This window comes from Gopherus evgoodei, chromosome 1 (assembly GCF_007399415.2).
Source record: "Gopherus evgoodei ecotype Sinaloan lineage chromosome 1, rGopEvg1_v1.p, whole genome shotgun sequence".
Lineage (NCBI taxonomy): Eukaryota > Metazoa > Chordata > Testudines > Testudinidae > Gopherus > Gopherus evgoodei.
Genome location: NC_044322.1, coordinates 121,433,889 through 121,453,148, shown reverse-complemented (window position 1 = coordinate 121,453,148; position 19,260 = coordinate 121,433,889). Strand labels below are relative to the sequence as shown.

The window sequence follows — 19,260 nt, the reverse complement described above, 5'->3', positions numbered from 1 at the left end:
GCAGATACTCATGTGATAAGCTTAGGATAAACACTTTCTTCTCTATTTTTTTAAATCTCTTTTAAAGTGCTGTCCATATGACTACACTCTCAATGAAATCCCTGTTACAGATACAAAGCAGTCTTACTTATTGCAGATTAATTATTGATAATGAACAAAGCAGGCTCCAGTAATGTAGGAGCTGTTCTAGGAGAATTTGGAAAAAAGCGGGTCATGCTTTAACACCATTGATATAATATCTAGGTTAAGAATTGATGAGGCTTCATAATATCATCAGATCAGATAAGAAACAGGGCCTTGAAAAGTTCAGGCACACATCTGATTCTCAAAGACTAAAAAATGCACCAGCTTTGTCTTAAAAGTGCACTTGTTAAATAGCTTTGTAATGCCCTGCCTGCAAGGCTTTATTCCAGTGATGGCTTGTCCTTTAGCTGAATTAGAACTAGAAACAAACAGAAGCTTTAAGAGTTCAAGATGTACTATACCAGAGACAGATTTATCTTTCTGGTCGTAAAGACAGCTCTCTCTCGTCACATCAGCAGAGCAATTGAAATAAAAAATAATAGGAGAGTACAGACCTACATAAAGCAGTAGGACTGAATCATCTACTCCACAGAGAATATGCATTCCATTTCACCAAAGAAAATATTTCAGCATTAGCATTGTTCAGAGGCTGCAAATTAATTAGTAGCTGTAGGCAGTGATTATGCTTTCCATTTTCTCTTGATAGTCTCATAAAAATGTGCTAAAAGTCTACTTTATTTATTCTATTGTGAGAAAAATCTGACATGCCAAACAAGTAATTGTACAGCTACTAGGGAGTCAGAATAAAAAGAAATCAGAAAAGTCTTTACCTCATGGTATAGAGTAGGGTGCCATCATCTTCAAGGCGTAGAAGTTTGTTCGGTGTTGTCATGTTGTGAGCTATAGATTTTTTACCATTATGGAAGAAAGTATCTGGGGTCCAGATCTTGCTGGCAAGCAGATTGTTAAGAGGGAGGCGTTGCATCGGTCCTTTGAATCGAAGTCTTTCATCTTTCCAGCTTTGTCGGAAAAAAACATCAATTGTGTATTCCTGACATAAAGAACCAGTCGTTAATAATGTGTCTCGAAATAAAATAACTGTAAAAAAGATTATTTAACAACAGAAATAATACTGATTTAGGATTCATATGCTATAACCTACCATTTCTGTGTCTGACACTGGACCAAAACTGGTAACGTAGATGTCTGTTTTCACCTGAGTTATTCTCTCTGTAACAAAGAGACACAGACCCTGAATCAGTAATTGCTATAACAAATAAATATACAGTCTGGATGTATTTCTTTTTCTAGTAATAACCACATTTGCTATCTTAGGCCAGGATTTTCTAAGAAACCAAAAAATTGAAATTCAGTGGGATTTGGGTGTCTAACTCTTTGGTCCTTTTGACAATCCCAGCCTTAATGCTTTTTTAAGCATGGGATTTTCAGAAGATTTTAAGTGAGGCAGGAGCTCAAGTCCGATTTTTTTTTTCCATTGGTGTCATAGTGATGAGAGTAGACTTAGAAAGTCTTCTAAAATACAAAATACATGAACATTAATAAATATTAATTGACTGTAACTCTGCCCCATAGACATATATGAAAGGCCTGATTCCTGAAAGGCATTGCTATACCCCTTTGGAAGTCAATTACACCAGTGCAAAATCAGAATGGTAGCATTGTACATACACATCATACTTACATCACACTGAAATAAGTGACTAAACCAGAAGCAGAGCAATAGTGAATCAGGCCCTAAATGCTTATCCTAAAGAGTGTAAAATCTACATAGACAACTCACTGCACAAACAAGGGAAGAGACAGTTGAAACATTAAGCATTATGTAAGAATGGTGAAATACATGATGCGGTGTGTTAGTTCCATGAGTTTCATTTGGATTTATCTTTTTTAACTTGTTTTGTGGTTATGACGTTCAGCCATGGGATTATTAATACTTCTCTGCAGAGAGGATTATGGTTCAAAGACATTTTGGAAGTATTGCTTTTTAAGAAGGGACTTGGACAGATGGTGGGCCAAGTCCAGGAAAGGGGGTTCCAGGAATAGGAGCTGTGTGGATGAATGTCTGAGAGAGCAAGAGAAAAGCAGCTAGTAGAACATCTTGATCAGAGTGAGGGGGAGCAAAAGGAGAGAAGAACAGAGAAGTGAGTGGAAGCCAGGCTGTAAAAGGTCTTGGAAAGTAGAACAGGGAGATTAAACCTGTGCAGAAGGTGAGGAGAAGCCAGAGAAGAAATGTATAGAGGGCCTGGACAAGGTCAGAATAGCAGGGATGATGGATGTAATTTTAAATACTCGCATTTTAATATAGCAGCTATAGGTGCTACAAAGCAGGTATACAAATACAGTTTAATCACATCTAGCTGGTCATAGAAAAGGATATTTTTTTATTTTTACCTTTTCTAGAGATTTTTGTCACTCACACTATAAAATATGTTTGATTTATTCTGCACGACTTGTACATATTATTTCCCAATTGTGGAACTTAAAATATTTGGAAAGGTGAAGTCAGCCATCACATTGCAAGGAAATATTATCAAAAGGAAAAACAAAAACCTATTCAATACAGAAACCCTTAACGGTGATTAGAGGAATATGTGTCATGGGCCAGCCTGATCCAAACCCGATTTGAATCCAATGAGACTGAATGGAGAGACTTCAATGGGCTTTAGAGAGGGCCCTCTGTTCAGGGAGACTGGACTGTCTTAGGCCGCACACAGCTAACTAAATACAATTTTTTTTTAAGGGCATCAGATAAGATCCACAATGTTACTGGTGCAGGGTCTTTCACATTTTACTAGAAGTAATGTGATGGTCTCACAGTGGAGTTGCTCAAGCAGCCCTTATTCAGGTAAGACTCTCATTGACTTGAAAAAGAGAGTTGCCTGAGTGAGGATCAGGCCCATTATGTCAGGACTGGGCCCTGACTGAAGATTTCTAAATACCGATACACTCTGCAATGAAGTGCCTTATTGCTGCAAAATATAATTCTTTCAATGGGGTTATTTAAAATTAGTATTAAAAATAATCTATTGTGTAAGGAGACTGCTGTTTGATAGATATAATTTTGTACAGTACACATAGTATATATTCACTTGACATATTTTTTCAATGAGGTCTATCAGAGATAAATAACCATTTTACCGCACTGGAAATGTTATCAGTGTGGCAGACCACTCCAAGCAGCAGAGGATTCTGCTCATCTATATTAAGGTGAAACACCTTTGTGGTTTGCTTTATTGTCACGTATAACTGTCATAAACAGACAGTTAAGGGTTAATGTCTCTTTTACCTGTAAAGGGTTAAGAAGCTCAGTGAACCTGGCTGACACCTGACCAGAGGACCAATGAGGGGACAAGATACTTTCAAATCTTGGTGGACGGAAGTCTTTGTTTGTGTTGTTTGTTTTGTTCGTTGTTCGCTCTTGGAGCTAAGAGGGACCAGACGTATACCCAGGTGTTCCCAATTTTTCTGAATCAGTCTTTCATGTTTCAAAATTGTAAGTATAGCCAGGCAAGGCGCATTAGTCTTATGTTTGTTTTCTTAACTTGTAAATGTGTCTTTTGCTGGAAGGATTTTTACCTCTGTTTGCTGTGACTTTAAATCTCAGGCTAAGGGGGGAGGGAAGTCCCTCTAGGCTATATGAATCTAAGTACCCTATAAGCATTTTTCCATCCTGATTTTACAGAGATAATTTTTACCTTTTCTTTCTTTAATTAAAAGCTTTCTTTTTAAGAACCTGATTGATTTTTCCTTGTTTTCCAATCCAAGGGATTGAGTCTAAACTCACCAAGGATTGGTGGGGGGAAAAGGAAGGGAATGGTTAATTTCTCTTTGTTTTAAGATCCAAGGAGTTTGGATCCATGTAGCTTCCCAAGGCAACCCAGGGAGGGAAAAGTCTGGGGAGGGGGAGGCGGGATGTTTTATTTCTCCTTGTTTTAAGACCCAAGGGGTTTGGGTCTTGGGTTCTGCAGGGAAGGTTTTGGGGGAACAGGAAGTGTGCCAAACATTATATTTTTGGCTTGTGGCAGCGTACCAAATTTAAGCTAGTAATTAATCTTAAAAGTGATCATGCAGGTCCCCACCTTTTGGACGCTAAAGTTCAAAGTGGGGAAAAAACCTATGACAATAACAATACACGTAAAGTATATCATACTGCTTTAAGAGCCAAATGCAAATAACTGAGTAAGGCTGCCCTCACTCAAAGAACAGTTTAAAGCACAGTCTTTGTGGCTTGCTTCAGCTAAAGCCAACGCAAAGGTATGAAGTCCCAATAGCTCATTGCAGCCATGTTCCACACGAAAAGGACCCCCCATTTCTCCTCCCAAATACAGCCTTCTAGAAATTCACTGACCCATCCATCCATCCCTCTTTAGCTGACAGTACATCCCTGTTATATAGTCTGTTAAGTGGGGATTTATTAATTGCCCACAGCTGGCTCAGTCTGCGATGCTATGAATCCCCACAGTCAAGGCAAGCAGCCTGGGTCCTTCTAGCAAGAAGGAGAGTCCTCTCACCAACTTCTGGATGGTATCTTATTCCCCCTCACAATCAGCCATTTGTTTACAAAGGCTTTGTTCTATTTCCATTTGGTTAGGTAGACAGAGCATGTACATTTAACAGGTTTGTTACACTGACATATATTCACTTTATGTAGGCTTCACTGTAGTAATTACACAAGAGTGTCACTAACGGATGCAATAGCAACAGAAATTCTACTGTACCTCCCAGTCCTGGGCGCAATCTATTATCGTAGCCATCCAGTAGACCATCCAAAATCCTGGTGAATATGGTAATATTATCATTGGTGTCATCTTTCCCTGAAGCTGTTGGCATTAGTGAGAAGCTGTTTTAAATAAACATACAAACAAAGGGAACAGATTAAAAGCTGTGCCAGTCCCAGAGGGATCCATGGGAATTGGAGACCAAACCCCTCTTCCTGCTGATTTTCCACCTCTCCTGTAGTCTGAAGTATTCAGATGAAATGTTAACAGTGTGGTTTTCCTCTATTCCTCCTGCCCCTCCTCTGCTTCTGGCAGTGGCATATCTTTCTCTGTGAGAAATCTCAGAACATCAAAGATGAACAAGTGGCTGCTATTAAGTCATAGAATCATAGGGTTGGAAAGGACCTCAGGAGGTCATCTAGTCCAACCTGCTGCTTAAAGGAGGACCAAGCCCCAGACAGATTTTTACCCCAATTCCCTAAATGGTCCCCTCATGGATTGAGCTCATAACCCTGGATTTAGCAGGCCAATGCTCAAACCTCTGAGCTATCTGCCCCCCTTGATGGCAAAACTCCCATTTACTTCAGTGGAGCCAGAATTTCACCCCAAATCTCCTTGGTTTCTCAAGAGCACAGCACAGACTAAACAATTCTTCTACTCTCCTCCTTGTTTTCATCAGTTGGTCTTCCCTTGCATTGAAAAAACAACAGTTATACATTGTGGACCTGATTCTACAGCCATTAGGTCAAATCATGCATTCCTTGTTCACTATAAAGTCTCATAGACTTCAGTAGACATGTTTAAATACTTCAGGCATGGTGGTCCTTTAAACAAGCAAAACTCCTTTCCCCCTTTCTTTAACTATTTGCTCAAGTACTGCAGGATCAGGCCCCGGGTGCTCTATGTCAGTTTACAGACAAAGCAAACCTAACCGTGTGTCCAGGGCATAACTTCTTTTCGGAATTTTTAGAATGAAGAATAAGTTACTAAAGACAACGAAAATATGGAGTCACAAGGAGAAATGGCTGGAATATTTTCACTAAAACACACAAAAATATTGTTCACCAAAATGTTTTGCCTAAATTTTTTTTTATTTCTGGTCAAATGTTTGCATTTTTTTAATCAAAAAGCCAGAACTCAAATATTTTTCAGTAAGAATTTTTACCCAAGACTGTTTCTGAAAACTGAAAAGACATTTTCTTTTTATAGGCTTGAGTTGGGTAAAAAGAGCTCTGCAGTTCAGGCACTTGACAAACCTTCTTGCAAGACATGATATAGGGGAGCAGTCATGTTGGGAGGGCAGCTGGGGGCCAGAGGGGCAGTTCAGTGTGGGGACCATAGTAGTGCTATGGAGATTCCCAGAAATGCTAGAGCCCACACGGTAGCCCTGGGAGGCTGCTGTAATTTGGGCCCTGAGGGCTAAGTTACGCTAGAGGTCTCTGCAGTCCCTTGAGCAGACCAGGATCAGGAGAGTGCAAAGCCTTGAAGCCCCTTTTACACCCTTCCCCCTTGGTTCTTAGAGGCACTGCACTGAATCTCATCCCTTGCCCAAGACACAAGACCATCCAACCACTCAATGCTCTCCAGGTTAATTTAACTCCCAGTTCTGTCTCTTATGACTACATCTGCTCCATTGGCCAATAACTCACTGAGGTGGATAGTGCACTGCAAATGATCAACTAAAATAATAAGGCAGCTGCACCTTCAGTTTAGTTGAAAACAACATCGTAGTGAATGGAGGCAGGTAAAAGTGACAGAGGTACTAACTATTCAGCTGGCATTGCAGACACAGAAGGAAATTCCCAGAAGCCTGTTTAAAACATTTAATCAGTTTCTTTTTCCAAACAGCAGCAAAAGGACATATTCAATTATTTCTCCTGATAGATGGAAAGATGAAATTGCCCTTTTTAAAAGGGAAATCCTAAGACCATTAAGGTTCATTATTGTCCAACTCACTTGTATCCCCAGCCCTTACCCTAGTCTCTGGTGAAGGAATTAAATTACACATTAAACAGTTTCATATATGATCAGAATTGTTAAATTTTAAAGCTATCTCAAAAAAGGGAAGTCAAGATGCTAGTTCAGAAAAGTAAGACTTCTTTTGGTACCTGGCCAACTGAATTTCTCCACGAGAGTGCCAGTAAACGCCACTCTATTTATTACACAAACTATTAATTTGTCTCTGTGGTCTGGCGTAATTCCAATCCTACTTGAAACCCCATTCTTAAAAAAGAAAGCAAGAAAGAAAAGCAGTTTTGGAATCTAAAATATTTTTCAGTGTCTAATTTACCCTTTCTTGTGAAAGTGCTTGAAAGGATTGTTGTCAAGTAAATACCAGTATATCATCACCTTATCACAAACAATCTGTCAGTGTTAACTGTAAGGCTTTGGACCACACTGCAACAGAGATAGTGATGCTTAAAACTGTGAATGATTTACCTTTTCAGTGTGGATGACTGAGCATCTTTAGGGAGTTACAAGGTTTTGCATTGCTGGACATTTCTGCTGCTTTTGATGGCCTCAATTATGCTGAACTGATTGCAATATTAAATTGGTTTGACAAGAAGTATACTTGTTTGGTTTTGCTCATATTTATTTGATCTTGAGCAGTTTGTTTCTTTTCTTTTATCCGTAATTCTTTTACGGTCTCTTAGAGGTCTTTCCTGGGTCTACTGTCATTCCAAAACCAAAAATCTTTCTTTACCAATAATTAAACTTGCTCAGTGACAACAACATGCTTAGCTATTACATCATTTATAAAACTCAAGCACTTAAAAGTAAGGAAATGAAGGCTGAAGACAGTACTTAAGGACATAGCAGTTTTCACAGTACCCACAAAGAAATACATTCTCACCAAATATAAAGAAACACGTTTCATTGTAATGAAATGCATGTTTCATCTGATCCAAAGTAAATGATTTTTTCATTAGCAATCTCAAAATATAAACTGCACGCCAGACCCGTCTGCAAAATATAAAACTGTTTGCATGTCTATGTTTGCAGTGATGTTGTAGCTGTGTTGGTCCCAGGGTACCACAGAGAAGGGGCGATGGGGGATGGGGGAGGTAATATTTTATTTCTCTTTCACCAACAGAAGATGGCCCAATAAAAGATATAACCTCACCCAGCTTGTCTCTCTACATGTATACGTGGCAGATATTGCAACCTCATATAATATCTTTGCGGAACATTGTATTAAATTTAGGAATGGTGTATATATGAATATCCCCTACTCTATAGAGATGGGGGTAGGGACCACCACAGCTCCATCAAGAACTAAAAACAGTGGGGTTTGTTAAGGCAAGTCACTGAGACCCTAAACAGTTCCAGTGAGGTGCCACCACTATGAGATGGCTTGCATACACTGGTTCCAACTGATTTTCCAGAGACTAAGGGCTTGGCTACACTGGAGAGTTGCAGCGCTGGTGGTGGGTTTACAGCACTGCAACTTACTCTCAGTCCACACTTGCAAGGCACATACAGCGCTGCATCTCCCTGGCTACAGCGCTGGCTGTACTCCTGCTCTGCCTGGGGTATAACGATTGCAGCGCTGGTGATGCAGCACTGCTCTGCCAGTGTGGCCACCAAAAGTGCTGTAATTGGCCTCCAGATGTATTCGGAGGTATCCCAGAATGCCTGTTCAGCCACTCCCAACAGCGCTGCAAATGCTGCAAATGTGGCCACACTGCAGCACTGGTAGCTGTCAGTGTGGCCACACTGCAGCACTTTCCCTACACAGCTGTACAAAGACAGCTGTAACTCCAAGCGCTGTACAGCTGCAAGTGTAGCCATACCCCAAGAGACGAAGAAAAAACTTGGGATATATAAAGGCTGAGTTTAAACAGATTCAGGATCTTCCTTTTGCTTCAGCAAATGGACAGGAACTTTGGTCCTAAGGGGACCTCAGCCCTTGCTGAAGGGGTAGAAGGGATGCTGGCCTATCAGACTCCCCATGCGGAAGATGGATAGTTTTCTGGCATGTTTGTAATATGTGGGAACTTTTTTAGATATTTTCTCTGTGATGTTTTTATCCAAAGAATAAATGTACTTAGCAGAGAAAGAGTTGTGTGGTACCTTGTAACTGCTGACACCCACTGGTCATATCCTCACAGAGCAAGCTAAGCATAGGCTTGCTGGGGATATCACAGTACAGTATATGCCAGGAGAATGTGTAGCCTTAAAACCTCTGGTTAGGAGGGAAAGAAACATGGGTCTCCCAACCAAAGAGAGGTAACAACTGGGAGCCTGAAACTTAAATGGGTGCCCTTAAAGAACTACGGAGGAGGAATACAGGTGCACTAACTCTGAAACTCTGACAGTATACTTCAGTGACAAATGTTGATCAATATCAAATGTGTATTACTACAGTCTTCCTTTAATTCAGTATTCCATGCCTCCTTTGGATGAAGTGATCCCAAAAACATGGATTAGATTGCTGCTGCACAGAAGCAGCACAGATTTTTAAGAAGATGATTTAAGCTTAGTCCCTTTCACCAAAAGACTTTTGCCAAGTCCCCAATCCCTATTGCATTCATTCCACAGCTCAACATTTTTACTGGTAGTTCCACAGGTACGCAAGCACTGCACTTCTTTTTTTTCAGATGGTCTTTCAAGATAAAGCCCGTGGCAGTCTCTTCAATGGGCTTTGAATTAGGCCCTAAGAGAACATGAGGGAGAACTTACAATTGTCTATAAGTGCTAGAAGCATGATGACCCCAGGGAAGACATTAGTTTAGAGTTGTAGAGCATAACTAGGAATAATGTGAAGGGGAGGTAAAATGAGACTGAATTTCATGAAAATCAACTGAATGATGAGAGCTACTAGATTGTGGGGTAGTATCTCATGGAGAACAAAGGAAACCCCATTGATTAAGATATGTAAAAGCAGACTGGACAAATCACTCATATATAGAGAAAAAATATATATTGTAGAGAAAAAATCCTTGCATTGGTAGGGGGCTAGAGTTAGTAAAGCTCATATTTTTCTCACTTATGCTAATTAAAACTGTTAGTTGATAGTTAATAACACCAACTTATTTCCTCTCAGCTGTATGTCAGAAAACCAAAGATATCCCCTTTGCTCAAGTGGAGGGGCATTCTGATTGACTTGAGGCCTTATGTGTGAAGGGCATAATGCAGCGATGAAGTTAGCCTTCTACTACTTGAGAGATTTCCAAATTCTTTCCTTTTCTCTTCTGAGGTAGAGACTGTGCCTTTCTGCCTCTGGGATAAATCACTGTCAAGTTTTAGGGCTGGAGAGAGCTGGTGGAGAATTACCCCTTTTGTGTAGGGAAACTCCCTTCACTGGTGGGAAGCTGGCAGCAGCAGCTCTGCTATATCCTCTCCTAATCACCCCCTCCTAATCCCAGCACAAGGGAAGAGAAGGGGTGTATCAGGAGGAGTGTGATCAAGAGGGGGCATCATACTATGACTTATCCTCTACTGATACAAGGTTAGAGTAGGCCCCCTACTGGCTCTAACTTTACCCTGGCTGAGGATCAGGGAGCTGCAATGTATCTATCACTCTCTACTGCCTGAATTTATTGGAGAAGCAGGGCCTTAATTACTGGCATTCCAAATTGCTTGATTAATAGTAGAACTGGTTGAAAAATGCGGAAAAAAAAGTTGACTTTTTGATGAAAATGTTTGACCAATTCCAATTAACAGTTTTCTAAATGCAGAAAAAGTCAACAGCAAGCTAGGCTGATTGCAGTTAGGATCACCTCACTTCTCATCTTGTACCAATAGTACTGGTTCCGTCAGATTTCTCATTAGCTAAAAGATATTTTTGATCACTCATAAAGTGAGCCTTTTTCCAAATAACAGCTAAATTAATCTTCTGAGGGCATGATACTGCAAGATGTTCAGCTGCACCCAAGCAACAGATACCTCACAAGATAAGACATTGAATAAGTGACTTCTCCTTCTATGGGATGCCAGCTATGGTCAACTGACACAGTTCATCTTATGCTTCACTCCTGAAATGTGCAGCTCTGGAGAATCTTTCCGCTGTTCTCAACCCACAATGACATCAGAAACATGCCCACTTTTTGTTTGTTCTGTGACAAACTGATACTGTATTTCTTGCACACTCAAAACACTTACTGAGTTCAGTCGAAGTTTTGGGTGCAGAAGGAATGAACAATCAGACCTTTTGTCTAATCCGTATGTTTGCTTTTACTGTAATAGATTTTTTACTATTCATTAACATCATAGTACAGATTAATTTTTAATTTCAGCAAAATTGTAAAGCATCTTAAGATACCTCAGTACAGTAAGGTATTATAAAACTTATGGTCTAATTTTAGTAAGCTTGAAGTCTGCTTGACTCACATTAGACTATTTATGCAGAACAAGGCTCAGAAATCGCTGTTATATGAACAATGTTGGGTTGGGGATTTTTGCGTTCTGGTCTTCTTTGATCTATACCTCTGAATTTTAATATTGTGATTTTTTTTAATAACGCCATGTAACTATGTTTACAGTTCTACACCCCTCTTCTCCCCCATGACTTAATGTTGTATATAATTCTCAGCAGTCATTCCATATTTATGATAGCCCAGAATTACAGCTGAGATTTTGCTTTTGCTGAGATTTTAAAAACCATCTGGGGGATTTAGATACATAATTCCCATTTATTTCACTGGGTATTATGTGTCTTAGTATCCTAGGAAGATTTGAAAATCACAGCCTTCATCTACAACAACTTTCTGTGTTTTGGTTTTTAATCTTTGTCCATTATACCAAAATGACAGCCACTTTTCCTTAATGTATTACAATTAACCACACTAAAATGTAGCACTGCATAGCAAACCTAAACGAGCCTAAATCATTACAGTACAGTCTATTGGCAATAATAAGTGTTAACTGTGGCAATCAAAGGGCTACTGTTGTTTCTATACCAGCCTAATATTTTATCTGAATATAGTACCTTTTTATCCTGAAGCATCCCAAAGCACCTAAACTATACACTGATATTGCAGCTGCTTCTAAGGCAGAACTACTTAGATACACTGCACCACCTTTTGCCCCCACGCTGCTGCATGAGCAGAGTGACCATTTGACCTTATGACAGCACTTGAATTCTGTAGGGCTAACAGTGGATTGGATTAGAGCTATTTACCTCTACAGGCCTAGGGTAAATTATTGGATCACAAAAGGAAAAAATGGTATTGTAGAGTCTCATTTTAGTACTTAATAGCTATTTGATTAACTCATGGAATCAAATGTCCCAATTTGGCAGGACTGTCTCTTTCTGTTTATATGGTACAGGCCTTAAAACTCAGGTGAGTTGTAGGTCACAATTGAAATGTACTGGCAAAATTTTAAACGAATCCTGCCTGAAGCTTATTTCTATCCACTATTTTTTTCCTGTTTTCAGCCACTGCACTTAGACCCTGTCTTCAAAGAGCAAGAAATCCACGCTTCTTAGTTAAAGGGAATAGCATACAGAAGTTAAAAGACTGAATATTATCTAAGAACACATGGCTAATGCTAAGTTATTGCATGCTTTCCTGCTTACTCTACCAGTGAAGTGAAAGGGCCGAGACTTCAAGGTTGCAATCCAAGAATGTTTCTCAAAATGGTAAAATTTTAACAAATTACCATCATGTTTGTAGAGCCAAACTATCACTGTCTAATTCCTTTCCATTTCTATAATAAACTAAGGTACATCTTCACAAAGAAAGCAGGCACCTATCACTTTAGGCACCTAAATCCCACAACGAGGCCCCTCTGAGATTCACAAACACTCTGCTCAGCTACCTCTGAACCCCATAGGTGCCTAGCTCATTCAGTGTCAAAATTTTTGCAGTAAAAGGTCTCTTGGCATCAATGTTTCTGCTGCTGAACACGTGCACTGTACCCTTACGCTAGATATCCAGACACCTAAGGCTCAGATCAGTGCAGAAACAGGGGAAGCTAGGCATTGCTCGCTTGCAGGGCCTGATCCAGTTAGCATGCTCAGACCTTGCCTATTGCACAGGGCTGGCTCCAGCTTTTTTGCTTCCCCAAGCGGCAAAGCAGAAAAAAATAAAAAGATAAAGCCGCGATCAGTGACAATTCGGCAGCGAGTCCTTCGCTCTGAGAGGGACTGATGGACCTGCCACCGAATTGCTGCCAAAGACCCAGACGCACCGCCCCTTTCCATTGGCTGCCCCAGGCACCTGCTTCCTTCGCTGGTGCCTGGAGCTGGCCCTGCCTACTAGATCAGGGACTATAGAGAAGCTTACACAGAATGCTGGGGATAAAGGGATAAAGAAGTTTATACAAACTCCCCAGGGGGAACCTCCCTCCTAACTTTTAGCTCAGTGGGTAGGACAGTCATTGGAATATGGGTGACCATAGTTCTCTCCCCTCTGCCTGAGGAGGAGCAGGGATTTGAACAGGAATTCTGTCATTTCTTACGTGAGTGCTCTCACCCCTGAGTTATGGTACATTCCGATGTGAAGTTCCCTCAGTTGGAGCAGGGGGAGTGGATCCTGGGTCTCCCACCTCTCCGCCGAGGGCTCTAAGCATCAGGCTCTCTCTCATACTCTGGCCTCATACTCTGTTCCCCTGTGGATTACCTAATGAACAAATCATTGGGCCAAAGAGACTACAAGCCTCAGGATGACTCTGTAGGCTGGTAGTTAGAGCATTCACCTAAGAGTGGGAGTCTCCTGTTCAGATCCCTTCTCCCCATCAACTTGAGACGGGACTTGAATTGGGGTCTCCCATATCCTATGTGAGTGCCATAACCATTGAACTAAAAGCTATGAGAGAGGTTGTTGTCCTTGTCCTCCTTCCCCCCTTTGGTAAAATGCAAGGCAGTCATTCTCCTCCTGCCTAACACCAGGAGAGGGTTATCAGTTGAGGGTATGGCTACACTTGACATTTCAGAGCGCTGCCATGGCAGCGCTTTTAAGTGTGTGTGTGGTCGGAGCGCCAGTGCTGGGAGAGAGCTCTCCCAGCGCTGCACGTAAACCACATCCCTTACGGGTGTAGCTTGCAGCGCTGGGAGCCGCGCTCCCAGCGCTGTGGCACTGATTACACTGAGGCTTTACAGTGCTGTATCTTACAGTGCTCAGGGGGGTGTTTTTTCACACCCCTGAGCACGAAAGTTGCAGTGCTGTAAAGCGTCAGTGTAGCCATGGCCTGAGAATCCCAAGTAGAGGTAGGTGCCCCCAGGCAGTCTGGATTTAGGTGTCTATCTCTGAGAGATGGGCAGTGGTTAGGACACAGCTATCAACGTGGCATCTCCCACTGGCTAGCTTAGACGAGGAGCAACCTAGGACGCTGGGTTTTGTGAATCGCTCAGTCTAAGCCATCTTTCTCTCCCCATTCATTGCACAGGGAGTCCACACACCAAACTCAGGCCTAAGGGTTAGACATGGTGGTTTGAGCATCACTACACCTAGATATTTTTGTGAATCTAGACCTAAGAGCCTGATTCTGCTCCCAATAAGGTCCAATGGATGTTTTGACATAGGCTGCATGACAGCAGGAGCAGGTGTACCATAGATTAGTATTTTAATTTTTCAGCTGTTTGGCTTCCTTGTAGTATGCATTTTAGAACTGTCTGCTTTTTCTCAACTGACTGGTAACAGAGTTCTGAGTATCTTACTAGGCTTATATTGGAGATGGGTCTGAGCCATCAAGTTCAGATCCAAAGTTTGGGGGAGTTCACATCCAGGGTGGTAGTTTTGGGCATTGTAAAGAGTCACCAAAGTGAGGAGCTGTTAACATATGTCCCAGGATGGGATTCAATTAGGAAAATTTATTTTTCAACAAAATGTATACATATCTTTTCCCAAAATATAGTCACTTTAGATTTCTATAAACTTTGCTAAATGCTTTGTTTAAAATCACTTTCATAGACTGTTTCTGGTACACTAGTGAAAACAGCTAAGTTTGGGTTTTCTTGAGAGGTGAAATATAGCAATAATATTTGCTATATTTAACTTTCAGAAAACAATGATTCAGGTAGGCACTTTAAAAGATTAATTAAAAAGAACTGTTTGTAACAAGTTCTGTAGAAATATTTTTTCAACTTTCAAACCTTTATTTTCATTTTGAGTAGAATCAAGCTCACTTTTAATAATTAATTTTAATAACTGGGAGCTCATGCTGAATTCTCTCCGTCCTAATACAACCTGCAGTGACTTGCTTCACCAACTATACCCTGTGTACAATGATCCAGAAGAAGAAAAGTGTCAGCAATTCTTGTTTCAGAACTCACTAGGGGTCTAATCCCTGCAATGTGTTGAGCACTCTGGCCCTGATCAAGAAAAGCACTAAAGCATGTGCTTAAAGTTAAGCACTTTTTCCCACTGAAGTCATGTGACCTTCATCTACTTCAAGTTTAATATGTAATTCAGTGCTTTGCTAGAGGGGTCAGCACATTCAGCACCTGGCAGGCTTGACCTCTATGGTTGCAATCCTGAATTTCTTGTACATACAAAACTCCCTTTGACTTCAGTATTCACCATAGTCAGCAGCAGTGCAAGGGATATAGGACTGGTCCATAAACTGGTGAGGAACAGAACATTTCACTGGGAAAAAATAATTGCTCCCTTTCCCTCTGACATTAGTAGTGGATCAAAAGCAAGTCTATTTTTCTTCCTGCTGCACACTTGGAGGAAACAGAACTTTAGATGTTCTTAAAGTCATATCTGTGAACATACTGTCTTCAGTTAAAAAAAGTCAAATACGTGACAACTTACCCAAAGTGACTGACTAAATGTATGGAAATGCAGAGAAGGAAGAAATTTTTGATCATGATAAAAGTAGGGAACATTCCATTGTCCATTCCAAATGAGTTTAATAATATAAGCAGTTGATTTGGGAAAGGTATTCCTTTCCCTCCTTTGTTCTTAAGCTGTAAGAGACAAAAATAAATATATAAATAAAAAAACAGATACAGAGATGATAGGATAACAGCATTCAGACAACAAAGAAGTGTATGTTTTAACTATTTACCTAAATTTTCCTATAAGCATCTCATATTGTACATTATACAAATGCATTTATTCAAGGCCCTCTTTATCTTGCACTAGTAGTAAATTACAAAACAAAAAATTATTTTTGTTGATTTGCTCATTAAGCAAATAATGTAGAATTACAGAGATGTTTACTAATTTCCAAATACTGATTTTAACCCTTACTACTTTAAATAACAGCTATATGCTGAATAATTAAGTGCTGTTTGTGTGTGCTTTTCTTAGTTAGATTCTTTTCTTATTCCCAATTCAATTACAAATTTGTCTTTCTCAAATCTCCTGTTAGAAACACTCTGCTAATTGGAATTCAGGTGCTGATACATTGTACATTAAAACAAGACAAAAACATGATCTTTATTTTAAACGCACATAAACTTCATGCTAGGGAAATGATTTACAAAAATATAATACCTGCCTGTGGGATTGATTGTCACTTTTTGGATGCCTGCCTCAATGATTAAGTAACCTAATAATTACAGTATTTGGGAGAGCTGTCACTCACTGCTTAACTCTGCATCCTAATTAAAGTGTTACACACACACACACACACACACACACACACACACACCCCTACCTTTCAAGCCAGCCCTTCTCACTCTTTCTTGATTTTGGATCTGCTCAGGCAAATAAACAGAGCCTACTCACTTTCTCTTTCACAGTCCAAAAAACCCAAAATGGTTTAACTGTTACAATCTACGACCCCACCTCTCAATTCCTAGAAATATTCAATTGACAACACTGGGCACCATTCAGTGAGACTAGGGAGCTCTCCTTTGAACAGTGGGTTAAATTTGTCTATGAAGAGCCAGGGAGCCATTTCTCCTGGGATCTTACAGACAGGCAATAACTTCCCCAGCGTCTCAGCCCTTGGCTGGAGCAGGAATTGGTCAGTGGGCTGGTTCCTTTTCTTTCTCTCCCTGTGCAGCCAGGGCATTGCAGAGACCCATGAAGCCATCATCCCCTCCAATCCACTGCCTTGCACATGCAGCCTCAGCCCTGTTATCAACCCTGCAATCACTGTAGCCTCTTCCTCATTTACTTGCTCACTCATCTCTCCATGCAGCCTCCCCAGAGGCACAGTACCAGCCCACAGTGGAACACAGTCCCAGAGCCTCTGACTCTGCCCACTAATGCCCCCGGTGCTCTCTGGGGCGCTGTGCCCGGCTGCCCCCGAGCTGCCCAACTCTGCCAACTTCTCAGGAAAGGCCAAAAGCAGGGTGCCTGGCCTCCAAGTGAGCCCCATGACACTACCATGGGCAACAGGTCCACAGTGTACATGGTCAGTCCTAGTACCACCATGAGCACCCATCATGCCAGGCAAAGTTTGCACGGGCACATACAGGGCACTGCAGGGCCCAGTCGCTCACAGAACATCAGGTGCACTGGCTGCAAAGGTGCCCCATGGGGACCCTCACCTTCCCACAGCTCCTGTGGGACTCCAGCCCCCTAGCCCCCAGGATTCAGGTATCCGTCATTGCTTTGTAAGGAAGGAATAATCCCTCTTCCTACTCCCTTCCCACCCCCCTTACCAGCTGCCCTGGATCAGAAAGGGGCTGCTTGGGGCATCCTTCCTCTTGGAGCTGCTGCAGCCCAAAACCAGGTGATGAACCCTGAATGCTGAAAGTTTCCCAAGGCGCCCAGGGACGGTGCTGGGGCTGGGCAAGAGACCCAGGCAGCTCCCTCCTGATGGGCTGCGCTTGCTTTCCTTGCCTGCAGAACTCTGTTTCCTGCTTTCTCACCTGCCTCGTGAGGCTTGCCAGATTTCTACTGCATTAATAATCCAAAGTCACCTAAAAACTAGGCCCAAACTAAGTAGCCCAATCTATTTATTGAAATCAGGGGTTTTTTTTAAATTAACACATTAGTCTATACATAAATAACATATGAAAAATTTTGGTAGCTACCTAGTACAGATTTGATTTAATTAATTAATTAATTAATTAAAAAAGTTACAAGTCCCAGCAGGAGTTCTCCACATTAGCAACAAATCTATGAGATGACAATCAAATTCAAAATCCAAAAGGGGAATTTTGACAGGAAGGTCACTCCACTAACCGCCCCCTACCTCAACCATATTAAAGTCACCTTTACAGACAGACATCCACACACCCAGCCCAGATGAGACACCCTAAAAAAAAACCAACAGCCAATGACCCCCATTAAAAATCCTTCCACTCAGAGTCCCCTACACCCTAGCAAAACCCAGAGCCCCAATATAAACTGTCACCCAGACTTCCCCTCTCTCTCCCCCCAAATAAACATCCTGCAACCCAGAGCCCCCTGGCCTCCCTGTCATGTCAATAAACACCCTTCCATCAGAGCCCACTCTCCCCCAGTAATGATCCTGTCACCCCAATATACACCCTGCCATCCAGAACCCCTTGCCCTGCATTAATCACCCTGTCACCCAAATAAAAACTCTGCAGTCCAGAGGCCCCTTCCCCCTGTAATCACCCTATCACCCCAACAAACACCCTGCCATCCAGAGCCCCTGGCCCCCAGTAATCACCCTGTCAGTCACCCCAAAGAACACCCTGCCATCCAGAGCCTCTGGCCCCCTGTAATCACCGTCACCCCAACAAACACCCTGCCATCCAGAGCCCCTGGCCCCCTGTAATCACCCTGTCACCCCAACAAACACTGCAGTTCAGAGCACCCTCCGCGGCGCCCTTCCATGTGCAGCCCCAGAGGGGCAGCTGCGGATCCTCCCCCGCCCACTGCCTTAGGTCCAGCCTGGCAGCTGCTACCTCCCAGGCCGGAGGTCTCCTCCTCGCCCAGCCCCAGAGCCCGCGGGAGGCTGCCGGGCTCCAGCGCTTCAGCCCGGGCTCTGCAGCAGGCGCTCCGTGAGCCGCGAGGCGGGCGGTGGGGGAGGCTGCGGAGGCAGAGCCTAGCCCGGGTCGGGTCGAGGGGCAGGCGGGGGGCAGCCCTGCCCCGCTTACCTTAGCTGCGGCTCGTGGCAGGCACGGCACTGCTCGGGTGGGGGTGGCTCCAGCGTCCAGGCTCCTCGCTGGAGCCCTGAGCGGGGCGGGGCAGCATCTTCCTCGTGCTGCAAAGTGCACCGGGGGGGATGGGAGGGGGAAGTACCCGGGAGAGCAGCCCGGGAGCCTTGTCCCGATCCCGACCTGCTCAGCGGGGCAGGGGCGCGCTCTGCCCGCCAGGCACACGGTGGGCTGGGGACACCCCGACATCAGCCCTCGCCCGGCTCTGTCCCGAGCGGGCTCTCACCTGCGCTGCAGAGCAGGAGGTTCCCGAGCAGTGCGGCCAGGGGACGCTCCATGGCGGGGCAGGGACAGGGGCAGCGGAGCGAGGGTAGCGCAGGTGAATGGCCTGTGGCGCCTGACACTTCCAGCTGGCCACAGCCCCTCACCCCTAGGGACACACACAGCACAGGCACTGCCCTCCTCCCCTTTCTCTCCTCTCCCCCCCCCCCAGACACCGACCCACCCACCCACCACAAGTGCTGTCCCCTCCTCGCCCCCCGGGACACACAGCACAGGGACTGCCCTCTCCTCTTCCCC

The 19,260-nt window shown here is 42.9% G+C and overlaps 1 protein-coding gene across 4 annotated transcripts in view; it reads right to left on the bottom strand.

The window, feature by feature from the left end:
* Positions 1-18,758, bottom strand: part of GABRA5 (gamma-aminobutyric acid type A receptor alpha5 subunit) — a 98,681-nt gene extending 79,923 nt beyond the window's left edge. For 2 of the 4 annotated variants that reach the window (XM_030571068.1, XM_030571091.1), the window contains exons 1-5: positions 18,682-18,758; positions 15,467-15,621; positions 4,764-4,885; positions 1,187-1,254; positions 855-1,075 (exon numbers count right to left, since the gene is read on the bottom strand). In XM_030571068.1, coding sequence (XP_030426928.1) covers positions 855-1,075; positions 1,187-1,254; positions 4,764-4,885; positions 15,467-15,552 — 497 coding nt within the window. In that variant the 5' untranslated portion in view covers positions 15,553-15,621; positions 18,682-18,758. Of the gene's footprint in view, positions 1-854; positions 1,076-1,186; positions 1,255-4,763; positions 4,886-15,466; positions 15,622-16,153; positions 16,230-18,489; positions 18,580-18,681 lie in introns of those variants that run through there. The other 2 variants (XM_030571077.1, XM_030571083.1) reach the window with 2 other exon arrangements.
* Between the last annotated feature and the right edge of the window lie 502 nt (positions 18,759-19,260).